Source organism: Globicephala melas, chromosome 1 (assembly GCF_963455315.2).
Source record: "Globicephala melas chromosome 1, mGloMel1.2, whole genome shotgun sequence".
NCBI classification, from domain to species: Eukaryota; Metazoa; Chordata; class Mammalia; order Artiodactyla; family Delphinidae; genus Globicephala; species Globicephala melas.
Window position 1 is genome coordinate 90,475,298 of NC_083314.1, and position 23,169 is coordinate 90,498,466.

Genomic DNA, 23,169 nt, shown 5'->3' on the forward strand with positions numbered 1-23,169 from the left:
GCCCAGCTCAAATGATTTCTGCCATGATACCTTCCCCAATCATCACAGCTGGAAGTGAGCATCTTTGCTCCCTGGCATTTTTTATTTTATTTTATTTTTTTGTGGTACGCGGGCCTCTCACCATTGTGGCCTCTCCCGTTGCGGAGCACAGGCTCCGGACATGCAGGCTCAGCGGCCATGGCTCACAGGCCTAGCTTCTCCGCGGCATGTGGGATCTTCCCTGACCAGGGCACAAACCCGTGTCCCCTGCATCGGCAGGCGAACTCTCAACCACTGCGCCACCAGGGAAACCCGCTCCCTGACATTTTATTTGCACCTTTCAGATAATTCATTGCTTATTTTATGGACCATTTGGGAAGAAGTGTGGAACTAGTAGAAGGGCCACACAGATTGAGGTTCGAGTGCTTTCTACCACTGCTCAGATGTGGGAAATTTGGAAAATTCCTTCAGATTCCCAGTTTGTAAAAGTGGGACATAAATGCTTACTTTTCAAAGCCGTTCTCAGCATTAAACAAAATATATGTAAAAAATCAAGTGCACGATGAGCACTCTACAAATGATAATTGTCATTATAGAATATTGCACATGTGCCTTATCTTCCTTGCTTGACTTAATGCTCCTTAAGAACACCAACCAAACCATTGTTGCTTCCCATATCACACCTAAAATCTACTTCCTATGCAAAATAGGCCACATGGATAAACACTCACTGAATACCAAATGAATTAATTTTAGTAAGAGTAACTATTACGCATATTTTATATACAAGAACTGGTTGGCCCAAGGGCATACTTTTGGGCAGGGATGTTCTGATCTCTTTCAAATCACATGCTGTAGAAGGCTGTCCAGACATACCACCTGCCTTAGTACAAGCACTAGGAAGTGCAGGATGGATTTTAGCTGAGCTTTTTTGCAGTCTGAGAAGGGTTCCTGTAAAACTCATAGCCGTAAGAGTGAGGCACTGAGGTAGTGTGCACACCAGGTACACCTGGATGAAAGGCAAGTATGGTTTCTCTCATCTTGTACTCCAGCCCTCCCAGATCATCATTAGTTCCTACTATGTCTCCCGAGCTATGTTTCGGAATGCTCAAAGCATTCTTCTCCCTTAAAAGTAAAACAGGTGAGCTAGGGAGTTCTAGCAGTGTAGCATATGAAGCATTTTGCTGGTGCCTGTGGGTCTGGACTCAGTCCTATCTCTGATTTATTTTGGGTTTCCAATCTGTAGAATGGCGTTGAGGTCCTGACCCTGTTCTTACTACCAGATCTTAAGTCTCTCAGGTGAGTTTAAGAAAGCTCACAACCATCTGTGCTAGTTCAGCTGGTTTGTTTGAAAGTCTCCCAACCCTACTGTGGGCTCCTGGAAAGCCCTACAGGGCTATTAATATTCCTTTTTTCTGGCCTCTTTTTCAACAGTAAGGACAGACCCCAGCCTATGATTCTAGAGCAGCGGTATGCTGCCCACACCTCTCAAAGGACAGTAAGAACTGGGATTACAGCAGTGATGGGGACAGGGTGAGGGAGGAGGGTGAGACTGCACTTGGAACTAATAAGCTGAGGGGCTTGGGAAAGTCACTTAATCTCTCTGGCTTCCTATCTCATGTATTAGTAGGAAACGATTTCCAGAAACAGATTAACATGCTATTACTCTCTCTTTCCCCTGTGCCTTCACACCTGATGCTAGAATATCTAACAACACTTTTGAATAGAATAAATGTCCAGATTCTCAAATTTCCTATGTACTCTCTGCTAGAATTCGTCTGCCTGAAAACTAGTCTACAGTCTGAAGATTTTCCTCCTTGCTTCACTTTTCACAATTGTTATTTCTTCAATGGGGAGAGAAAACAATATAAATCAGGCAGGTCAAAAAAGATTGTAGATTTAGCTCTTTCTCTTCAATGAGGCAGCCAATAAGAAGATGTAGAGATACAGATCTTTGTGAGACCCTGATGGGGTCTTTGCTCTTGAGATTGAGCCCAGTGACCATGTCAAAGATGTCAAAGGCAAAATTCAAGATGAGGAGGGCATCCCACCTAGCCAGCACCCTCCGATTTGCATGGGTAAGCAGCTGGAGGGTGGCTATACTCACTCAGACTATAACATCCAGGAAAAATCCACCCTGAACTTGGTGCTGCACCTACCAGGTGGCATTACTGAGGCTTCCTCCCACAAGCTAGACCAGAAATACAACTTCGACAAGATAAGCTCTCCCAAGAGTTTCCCTCACCTGCACCCCTATGCTGTCAAATGTTACAAGCCACACCAACAACATGCACCCGAAGAAGAAGGTCAAATATAGTCCCTCCTGCTCTTCAGGGTCATACCCCCATGGTCCTGGGAGTGTCAATAAAGTTTCCCTTTAGTTGACTGGAGCAGTGGAAAAAAAAAAAAGATTGTAGATTTAAACCTAAATATACTAGTAATTACAGTAAATGTAAATGGGCTAAATACTCTAGGCATAAGTCAAAGATTGGCAATCTATTTTCTTGTTTAAATACTGCTTAAGTGTATGCTGCTTACAAGATACATACCACAAAGCTACAGCAAGATTGAAGTAAAAGGTTGGGAAAAATATACCATGTAAACACTAGCCAAAAGAAAGTTGATGTAGCTATACTGATATTAGACAAAGCAGATTTTAAGATAAGAAGTATTCCTTGAGATAAAGAAGGACATTTTGTAATAATAAGGGGTTGATCCAACAAGAAGATATCAAAATTCAAAGTCTCTATAATATGTAAATTGACAAAACCAAAAGGAGAAACAGACAACTTCAAAATCACAGAGGGAGATTTTAAAGTACCTCTCCACAGTAAGAAGAAAAAGAAAAGTCAGTGTCTAGATCTGAGAAGATGATTAATAAATTTGACCTAATTGACATGCATAAAATACTGTATCCACAGTTGCACAATCATTCTTTTCAAGTGCACAAGAAGGAGTGAGGAGGGTAGGGGCCCTTGTTTCCAGAGAGTTCCCATCACTTAAAGCACACACAAAGAAGAAATACTCTGATAAAGAGGCAGAATCTAACAGGTAGTACTCATAGATGTATACACAGAAATCTGAGAGTGTTGCCATAGTAATGAGCATATGGGAAACCAGGGTAGTGGTATTAAAAGAAGGCATTCTTCCAGTAAAATGTGAGTCACAAGTTGGAAGAAATAAAGGGAGGAGGTACAGTTCCCATCCCTTATAACCTTGTGGACAGATACCGTACTTACAGTAAAAAACCATGGGAATGCACCTGCATTGAACTATTTATTCATTAATGTTCATTTATTTATTTAATGATGACCTAGTGGGGCTTCCCTGGTGGCGCAGTGGTTGAGAGTCCGCCTCCCGATGCAGGGGACACGGGTTCTTGCCCCGGTCTGGGAGGATCCCGCGTGACGCGGAGCGGCTGTGCCCGTGAGCCATGGCCGCTGAGCCTGCGCGTCCGGAGCCTGTGCTCCGCGACGGGAGAGGCCGCGGCAGTGAGAGGCCCGCCTACCGCAAAAACAAACAAACAAACAAAAAATAATGACCTAGTGAATACCTACATTGTGCCAGGTACCATGAGGATGCTGGGTTGTATGAGTAAACAAGACACAGGGCTCACCATCACTGGTACAGATAGGTAAATAAGTGGAAAATTATGATCTGGTGAATTAAGTGCTACAGGACAAGTTGGTCCAGAGTAACCACTAGAGCCAAGCAAAAAGGAGTTCAGCTTGAGGAGCGGGCAGCTATGCACCTGGGGTTAAAGATTCCAAAGAAAATGGTCAGAGGTAGGTGGAAGGACTCAAAAAATGTATTTGGAAAAGATCATATTGAGAATATCCTGCATTTAGTATTGAGATACAATAAAGATGATGGAGAGACAGGGGGCAAGGGAAGCCTAGCAATGTGATAATGCAAAAATTCACCACTAAAAAAAATAAAATAGCTCTGATCTGCTGATGATATGTGTCTGAGAAAGTGAAAAAAGTGAAGTACAAAAGAGTCTGCTTCTGACATTGTGCTGAAATAGGAAGTTTTATTATATCAAGTAGAAGTTTATACACTATGTTTGGTTGTACATTATATAAAATAAACAGGAAGGTAGCCTCATAAAAAAAAAGTATGCTTCTGTACATATCAAAGATAAGAAACCGATTATAATGGATTGTTCTGGAAAATGGGACTACAGAACATGTGTGGACCATTGTAAAAACAGTCACTCGGCTTTTTAGCTCTTTGCATCAGGAGATAGAGATACTTACCCCACCCTTTGAATCTGAACTGGCCTTGTTATTTGCTTTGATAGAAAGCAGCAAGAGGGATGACATTGTGTGAGTTCCTGGTCTAGTTTTGAAGAGGCTGTGCGGCTTTTGCTCTCACAGTCTTAGAGTGCTGAGACTGCCATGTGAGCAGAGTGAGCCTGAGGGAGGACAAGAAGCATGTGGCCAGTCACCCTAATGGCCCTAGCTGAGAGCCAGGCAACCCCAGGAGCAGTGTCAGCCAGTTGACTGCCAGCTGACCATAGAGGCATGCTTCAGCCCAACCAAGACCAGTAGAAGGAGTGCCCAGCTCATCCTAGCCCAAATTGCTGATCTACAGAATTGCAAACTAAATTTACTGTTGCTGGTTTTTTTTAATTTAAATTTTTAAAATTGTGATAGAAAACACATGCTGTAATATTTATCTTCTTAACCATTTTTAAGGGTCCAGTTCAGTAGTGTTTACTATAATCACATTGCTGTGTAACAGCTCTCTAGAACTTTTTCATCATCCTAAGCTGAAACTCTATACCTACTGAACAACAACTCCTCATTTCCCAGTAAGCACCGTCTACTTTCTGTATCCATGCTTGTGACTACTCTAGATACCTCCTGTAAGTAGAATCATATAGTATTTGTCATGTTGTGATGGGTTTATTTCACTCAGCAAAGTTCATCCATGGCATAGCATGTAAAATTGTCACTATTATAAGCCACTGTATTTGGGGGAGTTTTATCATGCAGCAAAAGTTAATTGATATAAAAAGGGTAGTCTCAAAGGGTCTGATTCATTAAGTCTGGGGTGAAGACTTGAAATCTAGTGAAAATATTAGATATTAACTGGAGGAAATAGCAAGAGAAAAGATTTTGGAGCCAAACCACAAGCCACACAAGAGCCTTAGGGACCAAGGTAAGTCCTGTGAGACTTATCCTCTAGGCCAGTGTTCCCTAAACTGCCCTTCAGAGTTATGCCAATGAGTGCTGTGTTCATGATAAAAGGAGTTCTTTGGTTGAAGGTGTTGGGAAAATGCTGCATCTGAGAAGCATCTCTTGGAAAATCACAATTCTCATGGTATTGAAAGCCCTAAGAAGTCCTCTATGCTTAACCTGGCATTTCCCAAATACGTTTAATTCATGAATTTTTTTTCCCAAGTTTTCCACATTACTGTCCTACAGAACACACCAAGAAGGGGATACAGTAGACAGTGTTTCCCAAATTATTAAATATGAAATCTTTTTGTCATGCATACTTGATATTTATAGTTTATATATAGTTTTATATGGTATATAGTTTAAGTAACACTGCAGCTGTGTTAAGTAGAAATATATACCTCTAAAATTTTCAACAGCTACATTTAGAAAACCGGTGACGTTAATTTAATAATATTTTATTTAATCTAATTTATCTATAATAACATTTCATCATGTGACTACTCATTTATACAATTAATATAAAAGTTATTGAGATATTTTACTTTTTTTCCCTTTAGTGAGTCTTCAAAAGCTGGTGTGTATTTCATACTTAAATATGCATTTCAGTTTGGATGAGCCATGTTTCAAGTGCTCAGTAGCTGCCTGTGACTAGTGGCTACTGTTTTGGACAGCCCAGCTCCAGAGAGCCCAGCAGAGAACTCAGATTTGGCTCTTATATTATAGGCTCCCCAGAGTTTTGCTTTGATTGACATGCATTTTGGACTTAGGACCTCCCTTTCTTTTGAGGGATGCTATAGGGAGCATCCATTTGTAAAATATGCCTTGTGTGTACTGGGAGGATGTTCACCCTCACATTATACAGTGTTCTCTTTAGGAAAATCCTGGGGAGAAGTTTATTTCTCTTCTTAGAATCTAAACTAGTTGGATCTGTCCTGTTGGTTTGCTCTGATCTTCTGGATATTATATATTGTGTAACTAATTTCTTTTCCTATTTTTTACTGGCTACCTGAAATGTAGAATCAAATTTGTGGCCCACACATAGTATGCATATAGGATACATTTCCCAAATGTGTTTCATTTATTACCAGCTTGCAAAATGCTGGTGTTATTTAGAACATGTTTTGCAAAATGCTGCAGCTGATGGAAGAGCAACCTGTCAGATCCAAATGATAGCTCTGATAGTGATGTTTGAGAAAAAAAAATGGTGATGGCGTGAGGAACTAGAGACAGCAGGACAAGAGTGGAGCAGGTGAGCGTCGATGTGTAGGAATAACGAGCAAGGTCTGGTCCCACAGACTTGCCTGCCTCCCATCTGGGCTCTCAGAGCTTCCAGCCAGGAGGTTTTAAAGACCCAGGGCGTGGCCCACCTGCTCCTTGTTGCTGGGAATGGTGGCCACCGCTCCTGGCTAGACTGTGGTGGCCCAGGTCGGCTGGTGGGAAGGGAAGTCCCGCAGCCAGGGCCAAGCGGCCTTAGGAGTCCAGGCGGCCTGCGCTTGAGAGGGTCCTCACTTCCCTCACGATTTTCCCGGGGCAGAACCCAACATGGACTGCTCCTTCCAGCCAAGAATCCAGCCTTGGATTCTGGCCTTGACAGCTCAAGCCAACTCAGGACGCCCCTACAGAGGTTCTGAAAAAAAAAAAAAAAGTCAATCTTTAGCAATGGATCACACAGCCTGTGGGTGTGGATGAAGGGCGCAGGTAGCCGCGAGAATTGTGAAGTGCAGGAGGTGTAGGTCACTGACACCTCCAGCGCGCTGTCACTTGACCTTCAATTGTCTCCTTCGAGGAACAGGGATGGGGATTTCCTCATTGGGCTCACTCCTCCCTGTGGCTTCCCGTCCAGTCCAGCCGTGACAGCAAACCGGCTCTCTTCATCACCCTAAGAGATTCTGGCTCCTCTGCCCTTAACTTCTGCTCTGAGCTCGACAACCCTCGCGAAGGAGGGGGGAGGGGGCGTGGAAGATAGGGGGAGGGGACGCGGGTAGAAGAGGGGACAGAGTGCCGAGGGGCCAGCAAGTGCGCTTGCCGGGGGAAGCGGCTTGGGGTTGCTCTGGCTGGGATCTAGTGCCCCCGCGGGAGGGAAAAGAGGGACAGTCGCTGTCTCGGCCCCGCAAGCGGGGCGGATCACTCCGTGCAAGTGATGAGGATGCTGGTGGTTCCTAGCGAGATGGCTCAAGGACAGCCCCGCTGATTGGGTCACCACCTGCCAGCATACTCCAACCACCCCGCTCCCCCTTCGAGGTCCCTGCCCCGCCGGGAGGGCGATGAGACAGTCAGGGGCAGCATGACTCAGATTCCTGGATGGGGTGTGCTGAAGTCAGAGGAGCGGGTCCTAAAACACTGGGTACTGCCCCCTGACCCGCTCCACTTCACTTTCCCCTCAGTTCTGAGTATGATCCAGAGACTGGAGCCCGGGCTGTAAATGAGGAGTGGCCTTCGGGTGTGGATGGGCCAGAGGGCAGCACGGAGTGTGGGTTAAGACGGAAGCCACACTACCAGCTTTGAAATGCATTTTCCAGCCCTTTGACCTTAGGCAAGTCTCTCAGCCTCTCTGTGCAGGCGTCCTGTAAAGTGGGAATAATCACCATGACTACCACAGGGGTGTCCTAATGAAAATCCAGTGAGTGGATGTTCATTAGAGTGCTGAGGACAGGGCTGTTCATAGCGTGCTACATAAATGTTGGTTAAATAAATAAAGCAGCAGGAAGGAACTTGGAGCGAGGACTGAGGGCATATGGAGGGTGACTTCCTTCTTGGCAGAGCCAGGACAATGAGATAAGGAGCCATGAGGGTGTGTGGACTCCCAGGATAAAGACAGCAATCCAGACACATGTGCAAACGGCTAAAGTGCAAGCCAGAGGGATCACAGGGAGATGGGGAAACCCTGGGCCAGAGATGTTGTAATGGTTCTGAAATAAGTTCAAGTTAAGTTCAAGTTTTCTCTTTGTAGTTAGTTTACAAAATGGCTGGGTCAGCACTTTGTGCAAATCTGGGGTCTTCTTTTCTGCGGATGTATGAGTACATTCAGTATATAATGGAATATCTGATCAACAATTCTGAGTCCTTTCACATAATTTATCATCCAAACCCAGACACGTTTGAGTGAAAGGGGCATTAGAAATATGTAATTTTTGAAATGTTTATTTTTGATTGATGTTATGTTATACAAATGGACTTACCAAATAGTTCTGTTAAAATTTTTTTCAAAAAATTATTTTTCTAAAAAGTAAATATATATATGCCCAGTAAATCAAAATTTTAAATTCTGAATGATTACTCTTGCTCCATATTCACAAACTTCAATCAATTTCTTAGCCATATTTCTAGTAAGATGTCACTGGCATTTTTCTGAAGAATAAAGGTTTTTCAATGTGGTTTTACTATTTAAAATTTTTTTTATAATGTTGCCTGAAATCTTCAAAATTGCTTTTCATGGTTAATCATTTCAAAGATGCTGATACCTTTGGTGTTACTTTGGTAGGGCTGCCATAAAAGAACAGAAATTTATTTCCTCACAGTTCTAGAGGCTGGAAATCTGAGATCAAGGTGTCTGCTGGGTTGGCTTCTTCTGAGGCCTCTCTCTGTGGCTTGTAGATGTCCATCATTTCCATGTGTCTTTACACAGTCTTCCCTCTGTTTGTGTGTGTGCGTGCATGTGTGTGTGTGTGTGTGTGTGTGTGTGTGCGCGCGCGCGTGTGTCTGTATCCTAATCTTCTCTTCTTATAAGGACACCAATCATACTGAATTAGGGGCTACCCTAATGACCTCATTTTACCTCAGTTACCTTCTTAAAGGCCCTGTCTCCAAATACAGTCACATTCTGACGTACTCAGGGTTAGCACTTCAACGTATGCATTTTAGAGGGACACAATTCAGTCCATAAAACTTCTGTTGATTTTTCTTTGTAGGCCAGACAGTTTTTAATTGAGAAAAACTCTCTCTACAGATGCTCAGAGGAAATTCTGCTAAATCGGGGATATTCTCAATTCTACTTTTTTCTATTAAAATGTTTAAATATTTTAACTCAAATATTTTCACAGATGTTATCTTTTTGCTTCCATCCAGAGAAGCTTTCTTCAACAAATATCTTCATTACTCCTTTGAATGTTTCCCCAAATTTAGATGCTGCAAGATTGTATGCCTCTTCAGTTTCTTTCTAATCTAATATAGCAATAAATATATCCAATTAAAAATTGTAGCTAAAAACAGTGGCTCAATCAAAATATTCTTCCTACAAATTGAAATATTTGAAAATGCAGTTTTAAAATTTCAAAACTGTATGTCATATACATTTGAGCACTTCTCATTTAATTTGTTCACTTCTCATTTAATTTGTTAGATGCCTCTTTCAGAGTCTTCCTATTTGCAAAATTCATTTTTTAAATAATATTAACTTATTAAAACTTCAAAAGTTAAAGTGCTTTAGAGTTTCTTCATTGAATACTTTGATAAAATATTTATAATCGTTTTGGAATAAAATGCAATCAAAACATAGAAGATATCTAAAATTTTTTTTAAAAGTTCAGTACCACTGTGGAACACTTTGAATTAAGACATAATTCTTCAATGGTCCAAACATTTCTAAAATCCAACAGACAATAGGCAGCAAAGAGAGGAAACTTGTACTGACACATTGATGTATATTTTCTTGTACTCAGCGTCAGCATTGTCCAAAAATTATAGATCAGTTACTCTAGGTATATAAAAATATTTGAAAATTTTACAACTTTTATTTTGAATGATAGAATGTCACTTTTTTTTAACACATTAATGAGTGACTTGTGACCTACAGCTAATTCCCAGCATATTTCTGCTCTGTAGGTTTTTTAATTTAGAAAGAATATTTTTTTACATAATGTTGTGTTCCATTGATATTTAAATTCATCACCACAAACATTATCATTGCAAAAATAACTTTCAATGTTGAAATTTTTAACCGAATTTACAGCAACATTTACAATAATGTCAGATGTTTCACCTTTGATGAAATGAACCGCCAAAAACTTTACTTTGATTTCATGAACTGAGTGAAAAAAATTCAACTATTACTAGAATTATCTTATGTGACTTTCTATTTAAAGCACCTGATGACAGCGATATAAATTTGGCATTACTTAAAAGCTTGTGAAGCAAACAGAGCTTCACTTTTATAAATATGTGTGCGTGCACACACACACACACACACACACAGATTAGAAAAAGAGAGAAATGAACTTGGCACATCTATTCTAATATCTGCCTAAATGAAATTTATGTTTCACCAAGTGATATAAAACACCTTTTGCAACTACCTTTGTTAAATCAGCATCTTTAAGTAAAATTCCCTTAAAATAGTTAGTAATTTAGACATAGATGCTGATGCTTGCTCAGCAGATTTGTGACCTCTGGTTTTCATGCAATACCCAACAGCCCCATGGTAGATAGTGAATGTCAACTAACATCTAATGCAAGTTATACATTCAGCTCAACTTTCTTGGAAAATGGAAATTCAGTACTTAATTTTTCATTATATAGTCATTTTAATTGTATATAGCTTATTGCTGACAAAAGCATTTACTTGAAAAATAGAAAGTGTTGTCAGACAATAAAATAAGTGGTTGTAGATTTATGCCACACAATAAATGACAAACCCTGTAGCAAGAGCATTCAGACTACTCTTTATAAGTTCAATGGTCCGATTGCTTGGTTTCTCTTTCCCTGTTCATATTACACATAATTCTAACCTATATTTTCCCACATTTCCCACTGATCCCACCCTTGGTGGCCTGATGACTTTGTGATTCTTGCAGGCCGTGGTTCAGGCCACAAAAGAGTAGGTGGCCCACCAAGGAGCAGCAGTGTCAATACCTCCCCCATAAGCCTTGCAGACCAAGAGGAGATAGCTGTCCTTAGCCACTTCCATCCAAGCACACGTCCGTTTCTCAGTGAGCATCTGCAGGCAGTCGCAAGAGGCTATAATTTAAGATTTGTCAGAAAAGAATCAGGAAAAGACAGATGGGTTATTACCAGTGAACATTTACATTTAACCATGTGTTAAAGTAAGAATGCTGTGTACAGACCATGGCAGAAATTGGAAGTAGTATAAAGTAGAGGTGTGTCAAATCCACTCCAGATAACTTTGATACAACTAGTAAAAAACAAAACAAAACAAAAAACTTTTAATAAAATTCTTAAACCAGTAAAATTGCTAAATGAATGGGAAGCTGGGACAATAGTTAACAACCAGGACTACCTCAGGCAAACTGAGATGGGTAGAAACTCTGCTCATATTCCAGCTGATGAGATGGGAGGGAAAGAAATTAACTTCTGCTTGTTGTTTGTATTGGTTTTGTCAAAATAACATAATCTCCGGAACCAGTCCTCCCTGAGCTCTTAAACGAGCTGATTAGTGTGGAAGCTTCCTTGCTTGGTGAGCTGCACGCTTCCTCAGCTTCTTCAGAGCAGGGGCCATGCTGTCCTGGAGATGGTAGGAGCGAAACCTCCCATCCTGCTGTAAGCTGCCTTTTCTTTCCACTTTCTTGGTACCTTCTCTGAGGGTACATTCAGGTGTAGTGTGGCAATAAAGATGAAAATGAACTAATATTGTTTTAAGTTAGATAATTGTGCCGATGGTCTTTGTTTCTAGCCTCACAGGTGTGGAAGTGGAGTGTGTGGACCATCCTACAGGTGGCCCTCATGCTCTGTCTTCAAACAAGTATGGTTTGCTTGGGTTGTTTAGCCCTGGAGTTGGGAGATGAGTTAACCTGGTAAAGGAAGAGTTCCTGAAGGTGATGCAGTAAATTGTGTTCTGAGTCCAACCACTTTTCTAGGTTCTTCTGCAAGACACTTTGGAGGCATATTTGTGGGAAAGAACAAAATGAGAGATCAAATCTCCCTTGATCTCTCTTGACCCTAGAGCCTCTCATTTCTTTTCCCCTTCTGCCTCAAGAGGAGTCCAGAACACCAGAACTTCTCACGGAAATGCTCAGAGAGGTCCCAGATACTACCCATCCTTGTCTCCCAGCCCCAACCTCTGGAGACCTCTGGGAAGCAAGAAGGTAAGGCTTCTGTTTTACACACAGGGGAGTATCACGTAGATTCACAAATCAAAGTAGACAACTTGGTAGTCTGAGGCAAAACTTCCATTTAATCATCCTTCTGTCCTACAGTCCCCAATGGATCCCACAAGCAGATGGCTTAAATCCAGTTACAGCAAGAGCAGCTGGTGTCAAAGACCAGGCCTGTCTGACAAGCCTCCTCGTAGGTACATCCATCCACACGGTTGTAGAAGGTGCACTTGCTGGTGGGGCTGGGATAGAGACCGTTGGACTTTCCGGCACAGAATCCACTCTCGCCAGTGCTGCCACTCCCGGGAGCCACAGTGTTGGTGTGGGAGCCCATGGTAGAGGTGGGCACTCTGCAACCTGAGAGAGTAAGAAAAGGGCCCCATAGGTTCTGGGGTGGACTACTTTCCCAGCATGAGTGTTGTGTCTGTAGTGTCACTGGGGGTTCCTCATCTTATCTGAACCAGTGGTTAAATGCTCTGGGCCTGAATCAGTGATACCCAAGTTCACAGCCCAGCTCTGCTATGAGCTATGTGACCACAAACAAGTCACTAACTTCTCTGAGCCTCAATTTCCTCCCTTAAATGATGGAATACTAGTACTATCTCTTAGAATTATTACATAAAGCATTTTCCCATGTGTATGCTGTATAAAATAGTAAGTGCTACAGAATAATTAGCTTTGTTTTTATTTTATTTTTAAGAGGAAAGTAATGTTATTTATCACCTAAATGCTTGTCCAAATACTATGTTCCGTAACCCCCCAAAATCCTACAAAGTGGAAGAATTTTAAAGATTATTTTATTCATGTCAGCTAAGGTGAGAACTGAGATTCAAAACTAGTTCTACCTTGAGTTCAGAGCCTGTGTTATGCCTACTACACTGTTGTCTTTCTTTTTTAAACCACTTTATCAGGTATGATTGACATACAAAGTGTTTACATAAAACTTGATGGGTTTGGAGATAAGTGCACATTGCGATTATCACAATCAATGTCGTAAACATACCCATCACCTCCAGAAGTCTCCTCCTGTCCTCTTTATTTATTATTATTTTTTGTGGTAAGAACACAAGATCTACCCTTCCAGCAAATTTTTAAGTATACAATATAGTATTCTTAACTACAGGCACTATGTTGTACAGTAGATCTCTAGGATTCATCCATATTGTAAAACTGAAACTTGCACCCTTTGACTAATACCTCCCTGTTTCTCCCTCCCTAGTTTTTATGTTTAAGTAGACTACACCTGTCTCCAAGAGCACCTGTGAGGATAACTTGAAATCTGAAAGAACCAGCAGAATTGACATGGTCCAGCAGTCAGCACTGGCTGTCCACATGTCTTCCTGGCCCCTTGTGCTTTCGGCACTTGCCCAGGCCTTTGGGTCTGGGGCAAAGCTGTGTGCTGAGACTAATCGTAATTCTGCTCCTCACTTCAGGGAATGGGCCAGCTGGACCCCTTCAGGGTTCTCCTTCTCTCTTCCCTCTCCTCACCACCTAACTTTGCCATCCCTCCCTTGCCTTGTCTTCTCTGCTCCACAAAGTTCCTAAAGGCTGGAGCTGGGCAGACAGGAACAGGAACAAGGCATTTGTGGTCCTCTCTCTACCCAGGCTCCGGAATGTTCTCCAGGAGCTCCTTGAACAGCTCTACAAGGAAAGCCCTCGGGAACAGGGATGGGCCTTTCTCTCTCACTCAGGGGCTGTCCCTTAGCAGCCACCTGAGTCTCTCTTTCTGGGTCCCACATGCCAGTTCCCTGTGGACATGCTAGGACAGGTAGAAGATCTGAAGGAGGCTTTCTTTGAGGCCAGACTGGGAGGAGCTCTGGATAGTCTTTTCTTCCTCCTTAATGTCTAGTTTGTTACCTCGTGGCTGGTAGGTGGTGCTTCACTACTTACTGGGAGTGGAGACGCTGAGTGCAGACTTGAGGGCATGCATGAAAGGGTATTTGCCTTGTCCACAGAAAGTGCCCGTGAAGTCATCCAAGCCAATGTTCCAGACCATGGACCCCCAACTAGTTCTTCAGCAGCCACTCACCCTGTGGGAGAGAATCGGGGGCACTGTGGGATGTCCTTGCACAAGTGCAGGGAGTGACTCCAGCAGGATGACGGGGAAGGCCATGATCCAGTCATGGAGAGGAGGGAATGGGAGAGTGGCTTTCCCACAGAGACTCTGAGGGAGTCATGGACATATTTGTAGACAAGGAGAGATCTTAGGACTACCAAGTCAGGGAGAATGAGTCTCTCCCCTGCTCTCTGTTATCACCAACCACCTTCTGAGAAGGCTTGTCCGAGTTGGAGCTTGGGTGGTTGTGATGTCAAAAGAGATACAGGGCCCTTCACCTGGCAAGTGTCTGGGCAGAGAGACAGGGCTCTGATGGCGAGGTATAGGGTGAAGGGCTTTGGGGGTGGTAAATAGTAACCACCCAGATATGAGCATGTAAAGGCCAGTGGGCAGAAGCCTAATGGCTCCAAGGATCTCTTGCCTCCTGATGTGGATTCCTCCTGTATGAAGTTACTGTATGCAGGAGAGGAGAAAAGGAGAGGAAGAAACTGATCTACACCATGGCCCTCGGGGTGGAAGAGTGCCTAATTCAGGAAGCACGAATCAGAGCGCTGGATCAGGAGCAGAGCAGAGCAGGGAAAGGGGCCAAAAGGGAGTCTCCAGGAGTGGGCGTGGGGGCTGAGGACGGGAAGGCACAGGAACTGAGGGAAGGGAGGAACCAGCTGCAACTGCCCGGAAGCAGAGGGGTTGTTCCAACCGCCGAGCTCTGCAGCTGGGCCACCAGCCCCCTTGAGACCTCAGGGCCACCCTGGGTCTTGCCTTACCTCTCTTAGGTGTTTTCTTATAATTCAAAGGCACTTGGAGGGCAGGTTCCCTACCTCTCCCAACTGTGCAGAAGGAAGGGTGTGGAGGGCCTTACCTTGAGGGTGAAGCTCTTGGGATTGGCATATCCAATCCACTGATTCCCCTTGTAGGCATAGGGCACCTTCTGGGGAGCGTTCCACACCTCGGTGGCTCCTTTCAAGAAGGAGCAGACCTGGGGCAGGAGGACAAATCACGGCTCAGATGCACCTGCCTGTGTTTGGCTCACATCTCCCTCCTCCCTCCCTTTATTTTCTGGAATACACTCCTCTCCCCATCTCTCTTTGCTGGAAATAAGAGCTCATGGTTCCAGTTTCACCCCAGCTCCCCTGCTTTCCCTCTTGTGGGTGGCACAGTGGAAAGGGCACAGGCTGGAAAGACAAGACCTAAATCCCAGTCCTGGGTCTGCCAATACCCATCTGTGAGACAAGGGACAGGTCAGCTTCTTTGTGCCTTGTGGCCCAGTTTCCCTTTGAAACAAGTTTTCCTGTTTCTCTTATTTGAAAGAATTTTTGCCAAAAAGAGCCAAGAGCCAACAAGGGGGTGAGAACACATAATGTTTAGGGTCTGAGATTCTGGTGCTGGACAACTTTAGTTTGAATCTTAGCTCTGCCACTTACAAGTTCTGTGACCCTGAGCAGGTTTCTTGATCCCTCTGTGCCTCTGTGTCTTCTTGTGTAAGAGGATAAAATCAGCACCTCACTGTTGTGAGGGTTAAATAGGATGATATATAAAAATCACTGAGAACAGAGCCTGGCTATACATTTGGACCCAGTAAATGTTAACCACTACTAGCATGAAAGATGCACATTTACTCTAAAAGGTTAAAATTTGAGATGTTCTATCAATAGTTCATTCTACCCTTCCCTCCCTACCCCATACACTCAGAGCTGGCAACAATGGGGTATCCTGTATTAGAAATCAGAGTATAAATTCCTTCTCTTTGGAAGTATCTATGATCCTTTAGAACAGAAAGTGAATCTCTCTGCTCCTCCGGCCCTCTGGGACATTACCTCAAAGTAGGCAAGACTCCCAGCCTCCTGAGTGTAGGACCTGGCAGTCCCAGGGCCAGAGGTGGGAGCATCCAGGCCATGGCTGGCAGGGTTAGTGAGAGTGAAGGTACTGGCATAAGCCCCAAAGCCCACCATCAGCTCCTCAGCAGGGGCACCTTGATTCTTCCAGTAGTTCATTGCATAATCCTAGAGGCAAGGTAAGGAACATACTACTGTACTAAAAAGCAGCTGAGGATGTGCCCAGAGGCCTGTGGAATAGCCAACGTTTTCTACCCAATTTACTGGCTACTTCAGACATAGCCTGCAGTCCTCACCCTTCCACAGCCCAACCTACCCTTCCTTCTGGAACTGGGTGTTAGAGGCAGCGTCAGTCAAGAGGTATAGTACTTAGGTAGCAGGGCCCAGTGTCAACTGGGAACAAAATGTTTCGCTATCCTCCTTCCCCTCATACGGGACTTGGCATTTGGGATGGGACTGGAGTTCAGCTATGCATCCTCTTGTTTTCCCAACTTGTGGAATATAGCAGCTCAGAATTGTTTGAGCATGGGGTATGCTCCTGGGAGACTTTCCCATGCCAATTTTTATATCTCTGGTTGCATTCTACACTGAAATCACATCTAGCCAACTTACACACCTACTAATCATTAAGATTTATTATTACAGCTGCCTATGCCATACAAGTTAAGAAGATAAATCTTATGGGATGGGGAGAAAGTGGAAGGGAGGTGAGGAAGATTAGGGGCAAGATAGATCATGAAATGTGCTCCTAACATCAATGACAATGATAGTTAAATTATTTTTTCAATGTTTGGGATTATCCCAAGCCACTATTCTGCTTCCTTTGGTGTGAAAGATGAATGGGTACAATTAATCATCGGAAAAAGGAAGCAGGCAACATGAACTGGGTTAAAAAAGATCACCATCTTTATCTTGTCCATCAAGCTTCCTCAGCTTCCCTTTTGGTCCTTGGCCAGGGATCCCATGACATGCTTTGAAAATATCCATCAGAATTAGCTGTCCCAAATCCTTACTCACCACACTGAAGTATTTGTAGTCTCCCTTGTCATTGGGTCCTGCAAGCAGGGGGCTGTCCTCTCCTGTGAAGCCATCCCAGGAGCCCCTGAGGTCATAGGTCATCACGTTGATGAGGTCCATGTACCTTGGGCTGTTGAGGGTAGGATACAAGAGAAGAAAAATGATCCAGAGGAAATCATAGTCTCCATCCCACTCCCCCTAAAGCTCCTAGTCCCTACTGGATGTGTTGTTTGTAATTACATCATGAGGGAATATGCTTTATTGTTCTTTATTTCATTCTCTCTCACCTTTATTTGAAAAATTGATATATAGAAGGCATACAACCCATAATCAATATCTGGCTGCACTCAGACCTTCAGGTCTTGTAGAAGTTTGAAACTCAACTAACCTTTTCTAAATAGCCTTTTATCATTGAGAATTTTGTCTGGCTTCCCACGTCTCTCTCTCAGGCTTTGGGGTCATCTTATTCTTTTGGGACAGAGCCCTCTCTCTCCAAGTTACCTGAGCATTGGCTAATCTATGGGGCAGGTCTCAGAGTTACTTAGCTCTGAACTTGGGCTCCTGGGCTTGGGGTTTACTTACTTTGATATCTCGGGGATCTGGTAGGCAGTTTCAATGGTACCTTTGCCAGCTGACACAGCAGCAGAAATCAACAACCTAGGCTTGTTGCTCTCGGTGGCTTCGTGCTCAAAAGCCTCATACATTTCCTGTGAAACAGAGGACACTGGACTCAGGCTGCAAGGACCAATGAACATTTGACAAGGTCATGATTCTTACAAAGAAAGCTGAACAGTGTTCAGCTTAGAGTCCTTTGCTTCAAAAACTGTTGTTGGGGGGCTTCCCTGGTGGCACAGTGGTTGAGAATCTGCCTGCCAATGCAGGGGACACGGGTTTGAGCCCTGATCTGGGAGGATACCACATGCCGCGGAGCAACTGGGCCTGTGAGCCACAACTACTGAGCCTGCGCGTCTGGAGCCTGTGCTCCGCCACAAGAGAGGCCGCGACAGTGAGAGGCCCGTGCACCGCAATGAAGAGTGGCCCCCACTTGCCACAACTACAGAAAGCCCTCACACAGAAATGAAGACCCAACACAGCCAAAAATAAAAATAAATAAAAAAACAAAACAAACAAAAAGAACTGTTGTTGGTCTCTGGGAACAACAATGAGTTGTCTCCCCAAAACTTGTACTGAGGGAAATTTGGTGACCCTCTAAGAGTCACAAATAATGTCCAGAGCAGAAAAATAAAAAAAGAAAGCTAATATATGGACCAAAAAAAATGGCTCTTAGCTCTACAGACTATATATGATTAAATCTAACAATTGGAAAAATCAATCATGGAAGAAGAGGAAATAAGAGTACTGACGCAATCATTGGTGCTCAATCAAGCTGCCCAGGGGAGAGGACACTCTGGCCCAACAACCTTATGTCTGGCCCTGGTGGCAGGAGTACCTCTTCGCTGGAAGCATCTGGTTTTACTTACCAGAGTGAGGGGCCATTGAACATCTCAGTCTGTAACTAGCTCACCTTGCCCTACATGCTGCCCCCTAAGGAAGCACCTGTTTGGGGACTATTTGACTTCCCATAGCTGTGCTTAGAACATGAATGTTTCAGACTCCTTGGCAGATTTCTTACTGTAAATAAATTAACTTTCATGCTCCCTTACAGTAGTCTCTATAACTTGGCCCTACAAGTTTTCCCTGCAAGAAAAATCTGATCTTACACTATAGAAATCAGGATTTGAGCCAGAAGAACTGAGATTCACACCCTCAGGTGTATTTAGCCTCTCTCAGAACCCCTCATCATATAGTGGTCTTCTCCCCAGTCCATTGTGGACCAGATCCTATGTTCTTTGGACACAGGGAATGTGAGTCATCTTCAACAGGACAGTGAAGAGCTGCTTGGTGTCAGCTGGGTTGCCACAGTTGCCAGAATACTCCCAATCAATGTCCAGCCCATGGAAGTTGTACTTCCTCAGAAACCATATGGCTGACTGGATGAAGGTCTGGTGGTTCTCAGCAGTGGCCACCATGTTGGAGAATCTGGAGTCAGCAAGTCATTATGATCTTAGTGGCAGTGATGGGCTTCAACGTGGACTCTCTCAAGGGCAGGATTCTATTATGCGGCACTTGGGGCTGGGGTAGGGGTGGGGTGGGGGGACACAGGAGGAAACAATAGTGGCCTAAGCTCCTGGGTCCTCTGTCTTGTCACTTAGCCTCCTATTTGTCCAGATGCATATTCAGTTATTCAGACATTCATTTGACATTTGGTAGTGCTGGGATATAGTGGTGAATACAATAGAGTTTCTGCCCTGGAGGAGCTCCTATAAAGGAAGGTATAGATAAGTAGATAGGCAGGTGGTAAGAGCTGTGATAAAGGAAGGACAGACTTCAAAGAGAGCTCTGACCAGAAGGTTATAGGATATCTAAATTTATACCTGAAGCCAGAGGCCACCCACTTCAGAGAATTCAGAGCCCTTGGAGTTTGGAAGAGACTGAGTGATCTGGGAGCGATTCCTCTGTGAATGCAAAGTCTTACCCTTGGGTTCCAAAGTTCCAGCCCCAACAGATAGCAGGGTTTTCAGTCCCCTGTTGCTGGAGATAGAAAGATCCCAATGTAAATAAAATTCCACAGGCAAGGAGATGTCATCTGCTGGTCAGTCTCTCCACCCTCGTATCCCACACCTGAGCAGCGCCAGGCCTACCCCATTACCAGTCTCTGATCTCACACTGGGAGCAGAGCTCTCTGTAGGAGCCAAGTACTGTCTTACTCTGCGTACCTCCAGGACACAGTATAAATGCTCATTGAACAGGTTCCTGTTCCTGGCCTTGCCAGTGGGCTGGTGGATCCTGATTCAACAGGAAGCTTCAGGGGAAGACAAGGCAGGGCATCCTAGGGAGGATGGAAGAACCTAAAAGTAGTCCCTTAGCACAGATGGTAGAGGGGCTGGAGCTGCCAGGATACACTAGGCCAGAAAGCTGAAAGTCTGAGACTCTTAAAGGAAAGAACAAGGAATAGAGGCAGTAGAAGTGTCTACCATTTACTGAGTGCCTACCAAATGCCAGGTACTTTACATACATTGCTTCTGTCACCCTCACAATCCCAATAGGCAGGAAGTATTGATCTCACTTTGCCCTTTAAGTGATATTCAGAGAGCTTAAGCAATCTGTTCCAGATCACCCAGCTACTAAGGTTGGCAGAGCCAGGATTTAAACCTAACTCTTCTATTCCATGGTGTCTCCCAGCAGGCACCCAGGTCCTGTGAGCTTGATCTTAAAAACTACCCACTGGATTCCCAACTGGACCAAAGTGTCAATTAACCTCTCTGATAAACTGATCAGGCATTCCTGAGTTCCGCCACTTACTAGTTCTGTGGGCAAGGGAAAGCTTTTAACCTCTCTACAGTGCAGTTTCCTCAAGCTTAAAATATCTTTTAAACTTTAACATGCCTACTTCCTAGTGTTTGTTGTGGGGGTTACATAAATAATAAATGAAAAGCACCTAGCATAATGTCTGGCCCACCCAATTCATTGGTAGTCACTCAGCACATGTGCTAAGTGTTTAACTGGCACGAGAACCATCTCAGGTTAAATTGGCAGCTAGCCCATAGGTTGGTGTGGGTCTGTACTGCAACATGGCAACCTCCAGGGGACTGTATTCACAATGAATCCCTTGTGGATGGCTCCTCATGGGACACATAGCATTCAATGCGAAGGATCTGCTGAGAAAATAATCCAGATGAATGACAGCAACCTGCCTCTCCTAGGGAGAATGATGCCAATAGCTCTGCCAATGAGGCATGAGAGTGATTGCAAACAGGACTCAAAGACGAGGCATTCTGGTGTTGGTGTCTCTAAGGACTTCTGAAAGACCCATGTGAAAACCTCCAACCCAGCCCAGAGCCCAAGCCCAGAACTCACTAGTGCTTGAGGCCATTGATGCTGGCATAGAGGGTCTCATCATTCCACTCAATGGTTGTCATCTGGTTGTTGGTCATGCCAGTGAAAGCAAAGATGATGTGTGTGCAGAGACAAGGGTCCACATTCTCGGGCATGTAGTGGGCAATCCCAGGACGGTACTGGCTCCAATTGGTGAAGTAACAGACAATTTTGGTTGCTGTGCCTGGAACGGCAGGGAAATAAGAGGTGGCCCCTGCCCTGACTAATATCCCTTGTCCCCAGGGCACCCTGGTACTCCTCATCTTCACATGGGGCACTTACCCAGCTGCAAGAAGACGGCCAGCCCTAAAGAAGAAAAGAGATCTTGGTCAGAGGGTAGCAGGGTCTTTCTTTCCCTGGCTGACCTGAGACAGCACTCGGCAGTAAATGGAGAAGGGGAGCTGGGGCCTGGTACCCCCTCTGCTCTATAAATCCTTTCCCAACATGGACCCCTGCATGATGATTTCAGGGAAAGTAGCTAATGTAGGCACTCGGTGAGCTACCTGGAAGCTCAGATGATAGTGAGCAGTTCAGGAACCAGGAACACATGTTGTTATTCGTTCAACAAACTCATATTAAGTACTGAGTTCTGAAGACAAAAAGAAAAACTAGACAAACTCCCTGCCCTCAGAGAACTCTGAGCCTGGTGGGGAAGTCAAACCTGTAAACACAACCAAACCTCAGCTCAATGCAATGAGACAAGTGTTAAAATTGAGATATGCCCAGGATATTATAGAAAACAAGTCAGGGAAGACTTCCCAAGAGAGGTGACATTGGGACTGGGCTCTCTGTTCTCCCTCTAGGCTCCTTTGGGATTTGTGCTTTCTTATCCCTATCACAGCATGTTTCACCCTGAAAGCACTAATTGTTTATTGGTCTGCCCACTAGAATATGAACTCCCTGAGGGCAGGGACTGTGCTTACACCGCTGAATCCCCACTACCCAGCCCAGTGCCTGGCACATAGTCAACTCTCTGTCCATATGTATTGAATAAACAGACCATAAAGATAAACCAAAGTGGTGGAGAAGGGCAGAGGAGGCACCAGAGGTGGAGAAGGGGAGGGCAGGCAGAGGGCCCCCTCCGGTAGCCATACCCTTCACACTAAGGACTGGAACTCACTTTTCCAGAACCAGTTTCACTCTACTTCTCAACTGAAATTATGCTCCTAAATTTTATTTCCATCCAAGCTACCCAGTTGTACCCAGGATGCGCTGTGCTATCTGACTCAGTGACCATTCTCATTGGGCTCCTACCCACAGTTGCGGCGTCATCTCTAGGGATGAGTTAGCACTGGCGGAACTGCATTAGCTCTTTAAGGGCTTGTCTGCCTCTCTCCCTGGAACCCTCACACCTATCCCCAAAGTACACAACCAGAAAAACCTCTGCCTCATCCAGTTTTCTGCTAACTGTTCCTGTTAGTTGATTAATCCTTGGTCAAGTGTATGCACTGAGTTCCCGTTCTGTGGCTGGCAGTGAGGAGGCATCACAGAGCATCAGAACTAGAATGGCTAGCCCAGGAGTTGAGGAAGATGGTGGAAGAGTAAGACGCGGAGATCACCTTCCTCCCCACAGGTACATCAGAACTAGAATGGCTAGCCCAAGTCTTCCATCACCCTACGTGGGGAAATGGCCTTGTCCTGATTCACCAGAGTTATCCATTTTCTTTCCCATCTGAAGCCCTTGGGTGATTAGCAGGCCCTTCCTTCCTCTTCCTCTCCCTCTCTTCCTTCCTTCCTTCCCCACTATGTTATGAACCCAAGGAATCTGCAAGAGAGAAAGGGGACAAGGAAGCCTTGGAGCATAGAGAGTGAGGGTGGAGGTAGAATAAATAGAGGAGAAAAAGCAGATACTCTGAAAGCTCAACTGGGCCACCTGGGACAGACTCACCGGCAAGAATCAGCCATTTCCCCTTTTTGATGGGAAGTGCTCATTGCAAGTTCCAGGGCTGAATGGGCACTCGACAGCTTTTTATAGGGAACACTGGAGGCCTTGCCACCCCGCACCTGGCTCCCTTCAGCAAGCAAGGCTCCCTTCCTCTGACCCAGGAATAAAGGGGTAGCAGGGGACACATGGCTCCCACTTATCCTCTGAACCTTATCTGTGTTTTCCTTCT

General features: G+C 44.4%; 1 protein-coding gene across 1 annotated transcript; it reads right to left on the minus strand.

The window, feature by feature from the left end:
* Positions 1 to 12,344: 12,344 nt before the first annotated feature.
* LOC115859726 (acidic mammalian chitinase-like) lies at positions 12,345 to 21,234 on the minus strand. Its single transcript, XM_060293852.1, is given in 11 exon segments — positions 12,345 to 12,571; positions 14,105 to 14,223; positions 14,225 to 14,244; positions 15,130 to 15,246; positions 16,085 to 16,270; positions 17,120 to 17,243; positions 17,702 to 17,854; positions 19,001 to 19,159; positions 19,656 to 19,680; positions 19,683 to 19,711; positions 21,038 to 21,234. Coding segments are annotated over 11 exon segments (1,293 nt in total). The 5' UTR covers positions 21,172 to 21,234.
* Positions 21,235 to 23,169: the final 1,935 nt, after the last annotated feature.